This window comes from Melopsittacus undulatus, chromosome 5, assembly GCF_012275295.1.
Source record: "Melopsittacus undulatus isolate bMelUnd1 chromosome 5, bMelUnd1.mat.Z, whole genome shotgun sequence".
Classification (NCBI taxonomy): domain Eukaryota; kingdom Metazoa; phylum Chordata; class Aves; order Psittaciformes; family Psittaculidae; genus Melopsittacus; species Melopsittacus undulatus.
In genome coordinates, this window is record NC_047531.1 from 54,139,839 (window position 1) to 54,159,524 (window position 19,686).

General features: G+C 36.7%; 1 protein-coding gene across 1 annotated transcript in view; it reads left to right on the forward strand.

Moving 5' to 3' along the window:
* SYT10 (synaptotagmin 10) overlaps positions 1 to 19,686 on the forward strand; it is a 34,675-nt gene that overhangs the window by 14,645 nt on the left and 344 nt on the right. Inside the window, exons 3-6 of the mRNA XM_005144395.2 lie at positions 4,142 to 4,703; positions 16,701 to 16,821; positions 17,123 to 17,294; positions 18,783 to 18,912. Coding sequence (XP_005144452.1) covers positions 4,142 to 4,703; positions 16,701 to 16,821; positions 17,123 to 17,294; positions 18,783 to 18,912 — 985 coding nt within the window. The remainder of the gene's footprint in view (positions 1 to 4,141; positions 4,704 to 16,700; positions 16,822 to 17,122; positions 17,295 to 18,782; positions 18,913 to 19,686) is intronic.

Here is a 19,686-nt window from a genome sequence, read left to right on the forward strand (position 1 = left end):
CTCCTGTATCCATTTGCTAAGGGAGAGAGCACAGTATCCAAAGCACTCTGAGGAACATTTCCAAAACACTGGGAGGACAACTTTGAAATTGTAACCGTTACACTAAACAAAGAGAGACCAAAACTCATAGAGCTTGGCATGACAAGGATATTACACAACTCGCTGGTACCTAATAGGATATTAATTGGAAGAGTTTTATCCATCGTGTACCAACAGGTAAATCTGTAGGTAATCAGGCTGTCTGACTTTTTGAGCAGACAGAAGAAATAGCTGGCTGGCAAATGGACTTGAATAGTCCCTGTGGTACTATAGGGAAAGTAAGAAGTTTCAGGGACATGATCCAGAGCTACTTAAGGCAATGAAAATATTCCCAAAGACCTCTAGAGTGATTTGGACTGGGACCTAAATGCATATAAAATATCTGTGAAGCAAAGGACAGTTTTATGAAATTAAAGCTCCCATCAATCCTACTCTTTCTGCATATGTTGGTAATTTTGTAAGGGAGCTTTCTCTTTTTACCCTCTCTAGATTATCAGGGTTAAATCTGTCTTTGTGAGGGACAGTTTCTTTGCTTTGAAAAACCCTTATTGTCCCACCTTACCCAAGTAATAGCAGGATATTTGGACACCACTTTCATTTATAGTTTGCTGAAAAAACTCTGCACCCTTGCCCCAAAACATATTTAGAATAAGATCTGTCTTTAAAATTACTCAGAAGTGGTCCTTTCTGTATTTGTAAAGGTATTTTTATTATACCTCTGCCTGCCTTAAGGGAGTCTTAACCTTCTGACAAGCCATATTAATCATTGGTGCCAAGAACATCATGTGCGAGATGAAGGCTGGACTTTTAGGCGAGCTTTCTGGATTTTAGTAAAAGAAATGGAATCATATTAACTCATTGTAATTGAAGCATAACACTTTTAAGAAGCCATTCAGAGCAATAATATAAGGTGCCTGTTGATTTTTTATAACTACATGTTTAATGTGGAGACATGTTAGTGTAGGGAAATTATGTGTTTCTGATTAGTTACAACTACATAATTTTCATAGTTCCTGATAATATGAAAATACTTGTTTGTTAAAAATAAAGACAACAAGCTCTTTAGTCCTTGATACCAATAACCTAGTAAACTACAAGATAAGAAGTTCTGCACCAGTGGTGTTCATTTACAAATATTTCTGCCCTGTTACTGAGAAGCACTCTTCCCAGTACTTTGTGAAATTATTCTCTGATATAGTTTATTGCTTCTAGAATGTTCCTTTCTTCAGATTCTTACTTGTATTTTCAAATGGCATGCTTTTTGCTCTTTAGCATTAGGTGAGAGACGAGCTTGTCAAGTAAGTCAGTTCCCAAAGGCACAGAAGCAACAGTGAGGCTCTTGGGGATGCTGAGGTTAAAGAAAAGCAAGCAGGTCTGTTGACTTTAGTGATTGCAAGGAGACAGCAGCCTCTGTTCTTTTTAAATACTGCAAGTGCTGATGTCCATTCATGGTTTTAGTCCAAAAGATTGGTCTAATGTCATCTGGGAAAGCTAGATTAGAGCCACACCTCATAAATCTCAAGTCATACTTCCTGGGTTCAGCTGAAGTTCAGCTGAGTTCCTGCTACTGCTGAACCCAGGACATTGTATCATAAATTGTCATCTTGTCCTTCTCTTTTGTCGTACATATGGCAGTCTTACTGATTTGGAAATCAGCTTCATACTACCAGTATTCCACAATATTATATTAGAGATGTAAATACAGATTTACTGCCACTCAGAATGTGTTTGTCCTAAGTTATGGAAGGTATGTCTATTACAGGAGTGCTATCTGTAAGAACCAGTAGAGGTTAAAGTACCTGCTTTGCACATGTTAGTGGCTTCGCAGCATTTTCACCTGGTTGCCTGACATCCTTGTACTTCATTATCACAGTCATTAATTCCTTTGTTATTGCAGAACAAAGGAAGATAAATATGTTGCCATGACAACAGTGAAACATCTTAATAATTAAGAGACCAATTAGCTATCTTGGTGAAATGCTGTGACTCAGAACAGATACTAGGCGCTATGTAATTAGGACTTTGGCTTGCTTGAGCAAAAGTGCTGCTGTTTCCCACAGGGAACAGTCATATAGCTGCACTGTTTTACTTAGTGACATCTTGGAACAATGACTACATTCACTGAAAGATCTTATGTGCATAAAGTTTGAAAATTTGAAAGAAGATTTGTACCTTACAAATCATGGATTTGGATTTTATATGTTACATTTACAAGCATTGACCCAGATCTTTATAAATTCAAGAGACATTGAGGAAAAGAGATTTTGTCAATTATCTGTTTTCACTCAAACTGGAAATGCCATACAGTCAGCTTCACTGTTTCCCCTGCATACACAGTTTTCTCCATTGCTTGTCTATGGCAGAGTTTGAACATGGTTATCTGCTTATCTCAGTACTAAAGCTGCAGATGTGAGGAGTACTCAGAAAGGCCTGCCTGTACAGGTTTCATTAGCACAGATAGAAGTAGCAATAACACAGGTCTGCCTGAAATTCATTATGAGTCAAAGATACTAGAGAGCTAGTGCATAAGTTGCTGTGTGCCCAAATATTTATTTAGGTAGAATGTTAGGTGTTACAAGAGGAGTGTTTGAGATCAGAATGGCTAGATTTTTTTGAGCTACTTTAAGTTTATAATATAATATTCTCCCTCCCCTATTCTTGTATTATGCTAGGACTGCTCCCTGCACCAAGCAGTACTTTAACAGCTGAAAGGGGAAACATTCTTGCCTCTTATTTAATGGCTGCAGATTACCCTCTTGTATCTCTGCTCAGATGAACTGTGGTAGTTTTGTGCTTCATGCCTTCTGCAAGCACTTCACTTACAGCAAAAATACAAATAATATCTATGAAATCAGTCCTGGTTGTTTTCAAATGGACAATTTGCATTTCTGATTTAAAGAAAGAAACACACAGCTGTGACACCTCTTGTTTTCAGAACACAGCACCACAGGGAAACCAAGCAATAAGGCAAGGCTGCATTTGGCATTAATAAGCAATTGATTTCAAAAAGCAGAGGAAAGTCTGACAATTAAATTGTTTTTTAATGGCAACTAAGCATGCTCACTGGAGGAGTTAGTGAGCTTTTTCAGTACAGATTGTTGGGGTAGTGAAGTACCAAAGAAGGGTGAAAATGTCCAAAAAACAAACTGAACAGTGTGGTCATAATCCATCTGCTGATGATTAATTCTACAAAGCTTTTTGACCAGTGTTGTCATACTACTGTAAGGCTGTATTGCGTGCCAGGGGTTTGATTTCCCTCTTAGAATGAAAGGCACACATTTCCGTTGAGGTTCATGAGTCAAGATAAATACATATGCGTATGCAACACTGAATTCAGAATTACAAGGATTTAAACACACTGATTCTTACTAGGAGTATAGGAATCAGCTTTCTAATACACCACATGGCAGAGTGTGAGAACAGATGGAAAAAAGCTATAACAGAAACATGTTGACCAGAACTTTGAAATGTATTGCAGCCAGAACAAAATATTCCAAGTAGGATTGGAGAAGGCAGCCTGTACCTCTGTGTAGCAAATACCAAGTGGGTGTATATAAAATGTTGTAGGATGGCAAAGAACTGTGCTGAAACCCCCCAGACAGTTTTGCATGGCCTTTTTGGGTGCCTTTCACAGTGATCAGTGTGAAGCTTGGTAAATATTTAATTAGAAAACCACCATAGGATGCCTCCAGAAACCAGGAAGTACAATTCTGAAAGTAATTTTTTTATGCCTGATGGTGCTTTACTCAGGCCCTAGCACAGTGGGATCAAGCAATGCTGGAACTGTCAGCTTGTTCTGTGAAAGAACCTGAATTAAGTTTCAGCTGCATAGCCTGAAAATAAGGGTATAAGTATATGAATTGTGTCTGGGTGTCTCTCAGACCAAGAAGTTAAGAAGTTGATTCTGAATGATTATTTCTTCTCAAGGATATATTAACACTAGAAGTATCTTGGGGGAATGGGAGAGAAGGGAAAGTATTTTAAAAATATTCTAAAGAGAGGCACATTTACTATTTTGTTCTTGTATTTTCTACTTAGTAATAGCCAAGTCTTTTCCCAGAGATAACCATGGCCCATTCTGTGTGTGTGTGTATGTGTGCAGGCACAATTCTTTCAGGAGGCACTTGCCAAGGCAGATGCAAGTGTCCAGTGTTGATTTTAACATGGGGACAGACCCGATTTTGCAAAGGGGAGAGACGACAACCAGCATTGGGAGAATAAAACCGGAACTCTACAAACAGAAGTCTGTGGATTCTGATGGGCAACAAGATGTGAAAACATGTGGAAAACTTAACTTCACTCTCCGGTATGATTATGAGAATGAACTTCTGGCTGTCACAATTGTCAAAGCCTTAGATCTGCCTGCTAAAGACTTCACAGGAACATCTGACCCCTACGTTAAGATTTATCTGCTCCCAGATAGGAAAAAGAAGTTTCAGACACGAGTTCACAGAAAGACATTAAATCCTGTCTTTGATGAAACCTTTCAGTTTCCTGTAGCCTATGATCAACTCAGCAACAGGAAATTGCATTTCAGTGTTTATGATTTTGACAGATTTTCTAGACATGACATGATTGGGGAAGTTATTCTTGATAACCTTTTTGAAGTCTCAGATCTCTCCAGGGAAGCCAATGTATGGAAAGACATCCACTGTGCCACCACCGTAAGTAATGTGTTCCAAAAGCATTAACATAATATTTTTATGTCTTTTTTTGTAGTTTGTGGCAGAGCATCCTGTTTATCAACAGTCTGGAACATAAAAAAGAAACAAAATTGTCACTATTTTCCTGTGAACATAGGAAAAAGATGCTTAGGAAGCTATAAAATTTAATTGCTAATAAAATCTTCTGGGAACATGCCGTCACTGTTATGGCTCACTATGCATATATAAATTAGGTTTATTAATTAATACTACATCATGAAAGTCATTACTTGCCAAGAGTAATTAACGTTTTCCTGTTAGCAAAATACCCTGTCCTTTAAAATGACTACGTATTTAGGAACAGGGCCCATTCTGCTCTTCATAGCAAATTTTCATAAGCTGGGAATCTTGTGAAGGGAGAAAGGCTAAAAATGCTTGAAGTCTAAAATATTCTTTGCTGGCTGTCCTGTAGTTAGGGTCCTCAGTAAATGTATCTGCATTGCTGTTGGTTACTAGCAAAACTCAAGAGGCACAAGTAAATAGAGTTAGGAAATAGAAACCATTTGTTTATTGTTGCAAGCAAGAAAAGGAGGCCAGTGCATTGATGGCAGGATGGATGACAGGCTACCAGTGGGAAAACCTCTAGTCTCCAAACATTATATTTATTAACCTTGAAATCCAAACTCATCTTTGTCTGCAACTGGGGAAAAACAAAAGAAAAAGGTAGGGTATGGGGTGGGGTTTTTTTGTTTGTTTGTTTGCTTGCTTTGATTTTGTTGGGTTTTTTTTAACTACTATGCAATTTATATACAACTTTTCCCATCCCATGGTCTGTGAAAATATCCGAGTCATCTCTGGGTTTGAGCATGGGCTGGACTTTCACAAAGGACAGAGCAGTAGTAGACACTGCTTCAGTCACAGAAGGTTCATACCACCCCTTCAGCAGAGCCTTTTTTCCCCAAAAGTTTTCATGCTGTTCATTCCTGCTAGGCATGGAAGTTTAGATCTGCATAACTATAAAGACACAGACTGGTATTTCCTTTCCAATTTGAGCATGAGAAAGAAGAAATGAGATATATTAGGGAGCAGAGCATAGTGGAGACAGTTTTGAATGTGAATTTCTAAAAATGACTATTTATTTTACTTGCTGGGTCTACCAAATTGGTATGAACAGCATTTGGCACACCTCCAGAAAGTTGTTTCTGTGTATGCTTGGTTTGAGCTCTGATTTCGGGTAAATTGAAGAACTGTGTTCTCAAGCTGAGAATTGTGTCTGTGGTTAAGGCCTTGGAATAATAGCCCAGTAATATTTTTTTAAATTTCTTCTAGATTTGATATTATTTATAACACTTTAATAATGATGTAAATGCTCACTGGTCCTTTGCGACACGTGTGTATGACATTTTTCACTGATAGAATGGTTTCAGCAAATTAGAATCCCTGGACTGTTCATCACCAGTTTCAAGCAGATCGAAATGCCATACCAAATTATGCAGTCTGGAGAGATACTAATATACATCTGAATGGGAACAGTTGCTAATCTTGGTGTTGAATTCTAATTGAAGTTTCTTCCTCACTAAGGAAGAATATAGTAGGTTGGGAATCTTGTGAAGGAAGAGAGAGAGGCTAATGCTTAACTACTTTAATTACTATGTGCAGTTATAGTGCGTAACTCACTCTGCTGGTGTTGAAATTTAAGAGAAAGCATAAAAGTTATACATTTCAGCCTTTCAGCCAGTATAATTTACAGGATTGTGTGTGTATAAGTTGCCTACACTTAAGCTATTAACAATAAACACATAACATTGAGGTATCTTCTAGTAAGTATGAGCTGACCACACCAGATTTCACAAGCCTTACACCGTTCCCAGAAAATTGTGTGAGACACTGATTGAATTGCTGTTTTTTTCTTGACAAAATGAAACCCTCCTATAATATGTCTTTTTACTATTTGTGCAATGTGCTGCTTTGTGTCTTACTTCAGCTGTTTCATGTAGATTAAAATTGGTTAGTAATGAAAGTTTCTAGTTCTGCCATTTCAGAAGTCATAAGATGAAGGAGTCAATCCTGCACAGGAATAAACAGTACATAAAATGTTAATCAACGGGGAATTATAGTCTTAAGCACCAGATCTAAAGTTTGCCAAAGTTGCTAACTAGCAATTAAATATCTAACTAATGCTTCACAGAGCCAACAGACTTGTATTAAGTCTGGAAAAGAAAACATCCAGCTGGTTCTACAGTTAGTGAAAAGTAATTGTACTCCAGGCAGGCATACTTTGGTGTTCATAAAGAATCTTTAAAAGCCAAACTGGCTGTCTCAGTGGGAATGTCCTTACTTGCACTGTAGAGCAGGAACCAAGCTGCCATTCTGCAAATTCATTTCTTTTATGCTTTTTTGCTCTTCACCTCTGCTCTGTTTTGTTGTGTGTTCTCAGAAGCCCTTTGTTCTGACATGATTTCTACACCCAGTGGTTTCCTCATGATAGATGGTAGTGATAGGTCAAAGGATTAGTCCAAAACTTATAAAACAGCCGAAGTAGCCTCTCCTCAGCTTTGAGTCTTTTACATCTCTTCCATAGTCAGTACTTTTCTATACAGAAGATAGAGTGAAGGTAAAAATCATTCCTTTTACCTGCTTGGAAAGAACCCATTTTTATGACACAATGTTCTGCTGTCCTGGAGTTGAACACCTACTAGACAGATTTACCAAGGAAAGGAACTACAACATTTTACTATTGAAGGCAGTTACCACAGGAGATCAGGAGATTCTCTGTTATGTAAAGATTCTTCATCAGTAGTTAACATAATTTAAAAAGATTTGCTTGTACATCTGTAAGGAGTTTTTATTTGTTACAGGAAATACTTGGTCTGCGGAAAAAATCAGACTGGGTGATTGCACTGAGTCCTGTTGGCCATAAAAACAATGACTGTTGAAATCTACAGGTTGAATACTTGTTTTGTTTTTCACGTAATAGTAACTTGAAACTATTTTGTAGAAGTGCAGGATTGGCCCCCACACACCTTCATTTTTATCCATATCGTTTTCAATTGTTGGAATTGATTCATCTTTGTTAGTCTGATTTTTTTTTTCTTTTAAGTTTTCATTCATATCATCGTTTCTCTGTTATACATGTCGAAAACCTGCAACTATTGTATACCACATAGCATGTGCCTGTTGTGCTAAAAGATCTTAATTTCTTAATGTGAAATTATCAAGGTAAATTTGGTATAAAATCAGTTGTGGAAAAAGGTATCCTAAATAGCTGATTATATTAATATCCCCAAATTTTTCTTATGTATGGGTGGATGAGTTTTCACTAAATAATCCATGATTTACTTCTGTTATTTTGATTAATAAAAAAAAAAAAACAAAAACAAAACCTCAAGATGCAGCTTTGCACCACCTGTGAAGGTTGTTCAGTACATTGGAATACTGTAAGGCTTAATGCACTAATAATAATTAAGTCATATCATTAGAGGCAAACAGCATCAAATGGATTGTTTAGTCAACATACCTAGGTTCTGCTTTTGTAAAGGGCTTGTGAGTTTTGCATACATTTCTGATGTTTTGCTACAGTCAAAATATACCACATATTTAAAAAATATTGAAAAAAGAAACCTCATGTATTGGAATCGTTAACAAGCACTAGTGCAAATATTCAGTGGTGTAAAAATGTTTAGACAAAATCTCCAGTGATCATAACACTTTCTGGCTATAAAAGTTTATTAACTTCCCATTATACCTTCAAAAATGATTGACTGCCTTGAAAATCGTTGCCTAAAAAATCTGTGAGCTCTGTTGGTGGAACCAGTTGTAGGAAACTATGCAACTGGGGAAAAAAAAATAGGGCCCAGAATTTAGATGAAAGCAATTTCCACCACAGTAGTCTTTTGAGGGTGTTAGTCATGGAGCTGTCATGTATTTGTAGCCTCTTGAATTATCTTATGTAGACAGATGGAACTTGATTATTATCTAGTTTTCTGACACCAGGCATTTCACCGATACAGCTTTCTCATTTGTGAAGTGGGATATAAAAGAAGGTTTTGTAAGGACACACACGGCATGTGATGCCCATGATATGTAATTGCTGTTTCTAAAGCTCTTGGCATACAAGTAAATAGCATTGCTGGAAAAGACAGAAGTGCTTTAATACCTCTTTTTTAATAAGCAGGACAGTAACATTTGTCTCAGTTAATTTGTCTCAAAACTTGCCAGAGTAGAATGTCAGATAAGTAATCTGACCTGTTATAGATGGAGATTCTTCTGAATTCCTGACCAAACAAGAATGAAGCCCACCTCTGCAATTCACCCAGAGCAATTACAGGCATTATCTTTGCTTAGTTTTCTCCACAGTTCACTATTTCATAAGTGGACAAAAAATGGCACACTAGACTGTACACTGAGTAAGGCAATAGTGGCATAAAGCTGAAAAAGGTATGTCTTATGGTAGCCAAATGCTGAGGCAGCATTATAAGGATTGTCCTATTAGTGTTCAAAGAGTAACACTATCAGGAAATGTTTTATCACCAGAAATGTAGTGGACTATGCCCTACAGTTAGCCATCCTAACTTGTTAGCCTAGTCCATCAGAATGGATGCTTCTGGAAGTGTACATAAAAGCTTTAACACAATGTTAAAGAGGTGTAGAAGAGTAAAAACTTGTCAGTATACAAACATTTACCATCGCTATAGAGGGAACAGCATTTTTAAAGCTAAGAGTCACTGGCATTTGTAATTTCCACTCAAGGACAGTGATATAAAGGTTTCATATGATTACCTGCTACTGAGTAGATGAGTGAATACTCTGGGTCAGTCTTTCCAGAAATATGTTGAGGCTTATTAGTTTTGGGACTGCTTTATGTCAGAGTGATAACTAGAAAAGACAATGGAGAAAGAGTAGGTTTCTATCCAGTTACTGAAAGCAGGAAAGATTTGTATTATTATTGAACATTTCTTTTCTTTTGAAAGCACAAATTATTTAAATATTCTGCTTTGCTAGAGGCAAACTGGTACTTTCAGTCTACCTTGAAAATGAGAAAATGGTTTCCTTAAGGGAAGTTAACATCTCTGCATCCAGGCAGTACCATGGCAGCTATGCAAAGGTGCAACATGTGACTGAGTGCTGAGTTTCTCACTGTCCTAAGTGCTCTCTGAGTTTCTCACTGCAAATTGTCTCTTTGCAGTCAATGCATTGCTGCTTCAGAACAGCTTCTTTATGCCATGAAGCCGCATACATTTTGGTTCGTTTATTTGCTGGTAGATGCTGCAGTTAGTTCACAGAAGTACCTTTGTTCTCAGCTCTTCTGAAGCAGGAATGGGCTTCCTTTCTGCCTGGCAAGATGAAACTACCTCCCTGGTGCACAAGACAGATGGTTATGTACAGAGGGAGTGACAAAAGAAACATCCAGGAGGCTCCCCAAGGCGCTACTGAGAGCATTCTGCTTGCTAGACCCAGCATGCTGTCTCAGGGAGCCCTCTCTATGCAATCAGGACTGCAATCAGCAACTATGAACCAGAGCAATCAGAATGTCTGATTGGCAAAAACAAGCATTAGGCCTCCACAAGCAGAGGATGCAGTCATTATAGAGCAACAGGCCCCACTGCTTCCACTGTCTTCCACAGAGGCAAGAACAAACACAAACTTCATTGATTCATTTCCCAGGACAACAGCTCAATCAGTAAGTGGTGCTGGGAGGAACAAAAAGATCTGCATTTGATATGCAAAGAATAACAGGAGAGGAAGATAAATATTAGCTGTGGGGGCAAGGTTTCCAAAGTAAAATCCCTTTGAAAGGTGGTTAAATTAGCTCTCCAGTTCTGGTAACTTTCGATAGCTCCTGTGATAGCTTAAATACTGTCAAATTCTAAATGCATAGATGAGAAAACAGGCAGATTGGTAGATTTATATATGGCTTTTTACTATTATTCTTTTAACTCTTAAGCTATATCTCAAAACATGAAACATCTGAATGCATTCTTAACTAACTGTGTGAGGGAACAGGTTTCCCTCTTCTTTCCATCCAATGCCCAACTTTTATCATGAAGTTTTATTTTACTCTGATTCTTGAAACCTGAGGTCAGTAGTTTTTGTTGGAAAGCAGGAATATGTACAGTATGTATCTAAACAGAACAAGAGAAAAAAAGAGAGACAAATCTTTCCTTTAGGAAAATCATATTTCCGCAGTACTCAAGTAATCTAAAGGTCCAATTCTGCCAATGCATTTTTCTTTACATTTGCATACTCTACAGAAAAGCAATTTTTTCTGTGACCAAAGGAAGCAGCTAAAAGTCTAGGAATGTAAATGCCTGAATAACTTCTTTGATATCTAGAAAATATTATTAGTTAGTAAAGATACTTACTCAAAATGCAGCAGGAAAATTAAAAGAAAATTTTTCAAATTAATTGTTTAGGAATCAAGTAAAAAATAAATTCATGCCATCCTCAATAGTTTTGCTACACTACTGTAACATGCAATCAGTTTTTGAAACACCATTTAAATTAGAATTAATAGGAAAGTATTTTTGGATATTAAAATTGAGATTAAGAATTAAAATATTTACTGTGAATTATGATAATCTGAGTCATAAAGTAGCAACAAGGATGTTTCTGAGGGAATTTAATTTCTAATGCAGTATTAATTACACAGATATTTATTTTAACTATGGATATTAATGACATACTAATAATAATAAAAGTGTATAAATTCTTTAGTTCTTTAGTAACATTTATACAGCTCATTGTAAGAATCTGTAGAGTTGCTCTTTTAAGACTTTTTTAATCCAAAACTTAAAAATCTAGGGGAAAAGAAACAGACACAAACATCAGTAAAAACCATGGCCTAGAGCTCATTTGTGATCAAAAAATGGTGCAAAAATGACACATTATTTCAAATATGAGCTCCCTATAAGCTTTTTATTTCTGCTAGCATAGGAAATGAGTTAAGATCTTGGAGCATAGGAGAGAGACTACGAAGTTCTTACACTGTCAGTATAGACAATAAATAATTTTTCATGTTCAGTTCAGGATTATGGGTGAAGAAACTACCCTGAGCATGGAAGGATCTCTGTCTAACATCCTCACTGAATTTGCAGAGGTTCCTAGCTAGAAGTTGTCTCTTCTGTTGAATTTAATGGAAACAAATGGGAAAGTTAATTAGAATAGCAAGACAGCAAAGCTTTCTCCAGCAGCAACAGTTCTAAAACTCAGTCAACCTAATTGATGCTCTCCTACAAGGGCTTCATACTACTCCTCGCATCACTACCCTACATATACTTACTGTGAAGAGGGATCACAGCCTCTGTAGAAATGCTACTACTTCTAGAGGCATAAATGTGAAAATGAGAGCACTGCTCTCCATTTGGTCTGATAATAAAAATAATAAAATAAGGGCTTTTTTTTCATCTAACTTTGCCAACACCTGATTTCCCAAGAGCACATAAAGCAGGCAATGTGGACAGACCCATGGTAGCCTAATGGAAAAAAATTATTAGCACATTCATCCAGGTGTGATTGCTTGTGTGGGATGAGAATTACACTATCTACCTGAAGAACCAGTATTCTGTAGCTAAGAAAACCCAAGGTCATCTCAATAGCTGGCATACACGTTTTAAGATCACTGTTTTCTTTGTTTTATTTTGTTCTAGCATTGCTGTACCAGAAAATGGATTGGATAGTAAGGTGAACTGAGAGACATAAAAGTAACTGAAGCTGGTATAGCGCTTGCCACCATTCCAGTTCCTTAGTACTGTATGACAGCTTGTTTACACAAAAGGGAAATAAATGAAGGAAATGTACAGTACCAACAAATGCTTCCTTTTTCATTAGTGCAGCTATGCTTGATGCTGGTTTACCTGTTATCGGAAGTCAGTGGGGGGAATTATTACAAGCATCTGTAAAGTTAGCTGTTAATTGAAATCTAAGTTTAATTTAAGAAGAAAAATAAAGACTCATAATAGGCCTAAAAAAGAGGGATATTTTCATGTGAGTAACCTAAATAAGGTACGGTTCTAGGTGAACATATGATACATGTAAGACACTGTGAAGCATAGTCAAAAATCTGTATGAATGGCAACCACCTGGTCTAGGCTTGTGTCTTCTGAGTTGTGTTTTGTTTGAGGTGGACTGTAATGCAGACATGATTGCAGACATGATTGTTGGGGGCAGCTTGTGCCTTGGCTTCCTCAGATTTGCTTGTATTCAATGGTTCCTGTCAGATGATTTGTGTGAACTTAGTTATCTAGTATATTATAAAGTGAGAAAAATGTGAATTTGCTGGAGTGCTGGGATTCTGAAGTAATTAAATTATATTTTTAAATTTCAATTAAAATCAATAATTCTTAAGGATCCAGGGCATTTAAAAATGCTACTCATTATAAACAATGTGGTAGACAGGGAAGGACTGCCATGAGATGTTTCACGGCTGAACCTTACTTTGTTCATTATTTATGTCTGAACCTATGTTTTCAGCTCCAGATTAATAAGCCTGTAGTTATCAAGTTAACAAAAAAGTGCATGGGGGGAAATGGTAATATCCCCGTCCCAGTTTCTAATGCAATCATATATATGCATAATATTAATCTTAAGCCTTCAAAACAACATTTGAAAGTTTGTAAGTCTTGGGCTTTAGCCTATGTGATTGTTTTACAAAGAATATTTATTTTGATGATACATTTTAATGCCTTAATCCCCAGTTGCCCTATGACTTGTAGAGGTCCTAATAGAATATAATCAGTTCACTCAAGCATAACCAATTTCAGCAGATACTAAAAGTAGAAAATAAGTGAAAGTACTTGGAATTTCTACTCCTTACTAAGCAGAAAGACATTCTCTACAAAACTGTCAGCAAACATCAGATGCTACAACTAGTACCAAATCAAATTAAAAAGATAAAAATATCAGAGTTCTTTGAAGGATTCTGAACAAATATGTGTTTTAACTCAATCTGAAGACCATGGGAAATCCAAGTCTGTGATGGCATTCTGTGATGGCCAGTTCTCTCCACCAGGAGAAGAGTTAAATGGTATCTACAGACTACTGCAGGGTAACTACTAATTTTACTTACAGTCCATTGAAATCACAATGAATGACTCAAATATCTCTGATATAGACAAGAATGTTTATTTAAAATACTGTCTATTCTGGTGTATTGCAGAATTTGTCTATTGAAATGGTGGATAGAGCTAAATGACTGTTGTTCCATAATAAGAAAATCAGACCTTTCAGGGCACAAGCCACATTTTTTTTTTTCCAGGTGTTAGGTGTCAGAAAATGCCTGCATAAACAGTGGAGTGATAGAGAGCTTTTTCCCAGTCCTAAAATGATTCCTTACCATGTCAGTCTGAGTAGTCAATACACAGGTTACAGAACTTTGGTAAACTTCAGTATATCTGCCCTTTGGGCAGTCTGCTGTGCAAAGTGGAAAGATTCCCCACATTTGTTGTCCAAGAATTTCTTTTTGCATTAAGGCATATTGCTTATTCATTGCACAGTCAGAAACACTAGATTTGATTGCAGGGGATTTTCCAAGCTCTTTTCCAATATGTCTTCAGTACATAGTGTTCAGAAAGGAAAGAAAGGACTGAGCATAAGCATCAAATGCTTGCCATTTTGTTAAGCATTGATGCTTTTCTCTGCTTTTCAAAAAACTATTGTAGAGTAACCACCATATAGAGTTTGCAAGTCTTTTGAACAATGCTTCTTTTAAAGTGTATAAGTGATGATAAATAGCTCTGCCTGTATTCTCATTTATCATTTGAGCTCACCCAAACCTTTGAGTGTTTACCCAATTTCTCTTGAGAAAGAAATAATAGAATACTCAAGTTCATGCTCACATCTTGCAAAAATAATTTTTTCTCTATTCACTTATATAAGTAATTTTTCTGAAAAACGAAGAATTAGTCCTTTTCATGAGCTGCCCACTGTGTTTTATGATCCAGCCCATCTTCATCACCTTTCTCGACATAGACCTTAAGCTTTGAAACACTGGATGTGGGGGAACTATATTTCCTTTTCAAACAATAAAATGAGATCTCTTTGGCATATGGGTATGAAGAACAACAATCAGACTCTGAATTCAGAAAGTAATGCTCATAAGAGAAGCTGTGCTTGAAACAGATTTCAGATATGACAAAATATAAGAGAGCACTTGCAGCTTTAACAAATGAGTGAAAAGAACTACACTTAATTTTTTCAAGTTTTATTTATATTTTCTGAAATAGAAAATTGAATTTATTAACGTACTCTGTGGCACAAAACTCTGTTGTGTGTGGCAATGTAGGGGACTTGAGCTAAGGAGATGTCAAATAGCTGTATTTACCCTATGTGGACTGAATGAACTAAATAATTTTGAAATCCTGAGCAATCTGAAATCCTGAAACCCTGACAAGCATGAAATTTGCCCACAGTACATGTTCACATGCTTATCAATCTACTAATTCTCAGAACAGAGTCCTAGAAAAATGACTGAACATGGGAGTTGACCAAGCTACACAAAAGTCAATATTTCATTAACAGTGCAACGGAGAATTCAAAGCTATTCTAAGACTGCATTCTTCAATCTAAAGACTGCAAAGCAGGGAAAAAAACAAACAAAAAACTCGAACAAATGACAAAAATAAACCCTAAATAAACAAACAACAAAACCTCCCTGAAGCATGTGATTAAGTTCAGCTTTACTTAAGAAAGATCTGAAGTGCTTATTTTAATTTAGACAGAATATTAAGCCAAAGAAAGTCAATAAAAATATTCAAATAAGCAGATAAAAATGTGAGGAGTAAGTCCTAGTCTGTCTCATAACTGTAAGTAATACATTTGTCATCTACACAGCAATCATTATGTATCATTTAAGGACTTATCACGCTTGCCTTCTGATGTTAGAGCAGCTGAACCATAAATACAGCAGTTTTCAAGCAAATTTGTACTCTCAGGATAGCTATAGTTTTAACAGATAAAATATTGGAGATGAGATATTAAAAATAAGCCTTTTAGTAGTAGGTCAGAAAAAGTCCTTTGCGATCACAAGCATGGGAGTGGCTGCCATACAGAAGTGACTTCCTTACATGCGCCTTGTAAGCTCATATTTAGAAATCTTGAGTTGTTTTTAATATGCTACTTTCTTTTCTTTGGGGGTATATTTAAAAGGAACAATTTAGAACAGAACTAGCAACTCAACAAGTAAACTTTTGTAGTATTAGGATAATTATATAACTGTGAGAAAAAAAATAAGAACCGATGGAACCTCTCTTAGATTACATTTCTCAAATGTTGCAGCATCTGAATTGTGCAGCAACACAATATTATATGAATTCGTGCAGCACATTGTCTCAACATAGAAACTATCTCTTTTGTGAGGATTATCCAGATCCATATGGACCTTATCCATCTTTTCAAATATCTTATCTTCCAAAAATTTGCTGTTGGGCCAGGGAAATTGTAGGCGCTACTTCTTTATTTTGCTTTTCTTCAAGAACATAACCACTTAAAGCACAGTAAGAGCTATAAAACTAGCAGCTTTTACCAGCACATTCATCTTTTCAAAGCACTTAGGATAAACTTTCGATACACATACATATGTGCAGGAATATATCTCCTACATAAATTCCAGTGGCTAAAAGTCATGTAAATGTGTGTGATCTAAATATCCCACCAAATTTATTTATTTTGGAAATAATGGAGTTTGAGTCTTTTCAAGAGCAGAAATTGACATTCCACATTCAGTACCTTTTCATTTATGTGAATAGAACACAAACATATGAGCAATCAGAAAGTTTTGGTTCTGCTTTTTAATAATTTCTCTATTTAGTAATTCTAAATTCTGTCACTAAAATATTATCCTGTTGGCACCCTTTCTGTATTTTATAGAAATAATTTCTGGACGTTGGTTGTGACTTCCTCAGAAGCAACTGGGGCTGCAAACAAGTCTCTTCATGTTAAAAAAGAAATTCTAAGATTCTGCGTGATCTGAACTGAATTGTTGGCATTATGGTCCGATTGCTAATAATTTATTTTCTTTTTCAGGAGAGCATAGATTTGGGTGAGATAATGTTTTCCCTTTGTTATTTGCCTACTGCCGGGAGAATGACATTAACTGTCATCAAATGTAGGAATCTCAAAGCAATGGACATAACTGGCGCATCAGGTGAATCTACTTTTTTTTAATAAGAAGGCAGCCAAGAAGGGGACAAATAGGAACTCCTTGGGTTTTGTATGTTTTAACATTGTTGTGAAATGGAAGTAGCAGGAGAATGGGTATAGGCACTGTTCAGATTTACTGTCTGTCTTTGGCCTGGCAGTCACTATGTTTTATTCAGAATGCCTATGTTTTTTCTTTGCATTGTTTTATTGATATGACATTACTACAAAAAAAAAAGGTTGCTTTTATACTACATATTTGAATGACTTTGAGTCCAAATGCATGCAACTGATTGTGTGCTGCTCAGATCCATATGTCAAAGTGTCACTGATGTGTGAGGGGCGAAGACTGAAAAAGCGGAAAACTACCACAAAGAAGAACACGCTCAATCCCGTTTATAATGAGGCCATCATCTTTGATATCCCTCCAGAGAATGTGGACCAGGTCAGCCTCTCCATTGCAGTGATGGATTATGATCGGTAAGCGCAGTTTGCTTTCTTACCATTAATCTTCAGTGATAAGATTATTGCAAGCAACTGATCATTGCAAACAACTGAATTCCATCTCCTTGAACTTTAAAGCAGGTTTAGTGTCACAAAAGATAAAGCCTTTGGGTTTTTTGCTTTAAAAGGAAGTAAAAGTTTAAAGCTTCCACACCTTTTAGAGCTCATGCCATTTTATCTATCTCATAAATAAATGTGATGCAGAAGAAACATGGCATAATCTTCTTATGGGCCACTAGCCTTGGCATACGTTTCTTTCCCCATCTGGTGGCTGGACTATGTAAAATCTTTATAAATCAGATATGTCTTCCAGTTTAAAAAAGTCTCTCACACCTCTAATTTCTATTTAAATGGCAGATATTTAAACTAAAAAATAAATTACTAAAATAGAATTAGATGTTAATTGCCTCATCAAATTAAGTAATAATTAGTTCTTCATTTGAATCAATAGAGAAGCTTTGTAACCTTTGGGTTCAGCCCTGGTTGATAAAACATCTGAGCCTCAATTATCTATGTCCTCACTGAGAACTCTTCAGGAAGAGACTCCTACTTAGGGATGTTCAGGGACTGCAGGTTAAACTAGACAATGAGTGACAGAATCAAGCCCCAGCCAAGTCTGCTTCATTCAAGTGCTATTAGTAGTGAGCTCTTGAGATTACAGGGCAAATAAACAAGGAAAGTCAAATTTAGTAACACAGACCTTCAGATTGCTTTTCCTTGCCATTAGATTTCTGATTGTCCTCCAACTTCTGTTAGGAAGACTTTCTCAGTCAGATGTGAAAGGGCACTATGGTGCCGTTGGGAAGAGAAAAGAACAGCAGCCTGCACACTTTCAGTCTCTTCAGCTGCTCCTTTCAAAGCATTTGGTAAGAGAAAGTTAGGAAACATTCTAGCTTACATATGGGCAAGGTACAGAAATTATTTTCTGGAATTCCTCAACAAGTCTATGGCACTGCTAGCAGTATGAAGTATCAAGGCATAGCCTGTCATGGCAGTGCCTCTTGCCTTTCACAATTCTGACTGAAGTTCCAATGATGACAATAGTAAGACCTGTGAAATAGAGTGTGAAATAACGACTGAAGGATTTGAAGCAGGAAATGTATTCTGCACATTCTTTTACCTTCCTCTTGACAAAATTTCAGCATACTTTCCTTCTAGATCATTTGGTGCATTATGCTCCTTTTCTCTCCTTGTGTTCTTTGGGTTGTAACATTTTAATGGCAAAGGTTAAGTCTTTGTTGCAATTTTTATAGCTTCTAGAAGCACATAGTGGCAGGAGGTTTTTGATGCTACCATTGTAGACCATAATATTACTATGCTACTGCTAAAACTAATATCTGTGATAAATAATGTGGAAACTTTGGCCATGTATTCTGTGCTGCACTAAACCAGTACACTGAATTACATCAGAGGTTACTAAAACTGTTTTTATTTTTTAAAAGTTTGCCTTTCTTCAATTCTCAGAGTAGGGCACAATGAGGTCATTGGGGTATGTCGGACAGGAATTGATGCTGAAGGGCTTGGAAGAGATCACTGGAATGAAATGTTGGCTTACCCACGTAAACCAATAACTCACTGGCATCCACTACTAGAGGTAAGTAGCCAAATTTTATGCTTCTTGGTATATTGAATGTTCTGCCTCTCTCACGCTTCTGTGTTTCTAAGAATCTTGAAAACCAGTAAAGTCTCTAAGGAGAAGCTTAACACAACCTAAATCTAGTTGCATGGGTTTCTTGGTTACTTACGTGTGCCATTTCAAAAGTTTCCATGCTGCACTGATGGCATTATAAGATTAAATAAAGACATAATAAATTTCCAGAAATCATGATAAAGAGCTTATATCCACTTAGAAGAGATCATTTGCAACTGTTTCAAAAGTAATCATTTCCTCTTTAACATGATCAGATATGTTGCTAAAAGATTAATCTGAAACTGGCCTGCTAATTAGGCTAAATTAAGGCAACATACCAGCAGATACCTCCAGAGTTACTCAACCAGCCACATATTGGAAGCTTATTCAAATACATGAGTGTTTAAACCTACAAATCTGTTGGCTTGGACTCCCTCTTCAACCTGCTGTAGACATATCTTACTGGTTTTCTCACAGCTTTGGATTCCAAAAGATTCATATTGAAGCCTCAAGAAGCAGCAGGCAGTGTTTTGGTTCAGAGATGACACACTGCTTAGCTCTTACCAAAAGAAACCTCTGCAGAAAAATGAGTTGCTGTCTGAGGTATTATGGGCCATTTTGTTTTCCCCACTGCATAGTACATGACTGCACAGTACGTCCAGTGACAGGCAGAAAAAGCCCAACAGAAAGCACCTAGAAAGGAGTATGAGTGCAACTAAATCAGGTCAATACAGCAGA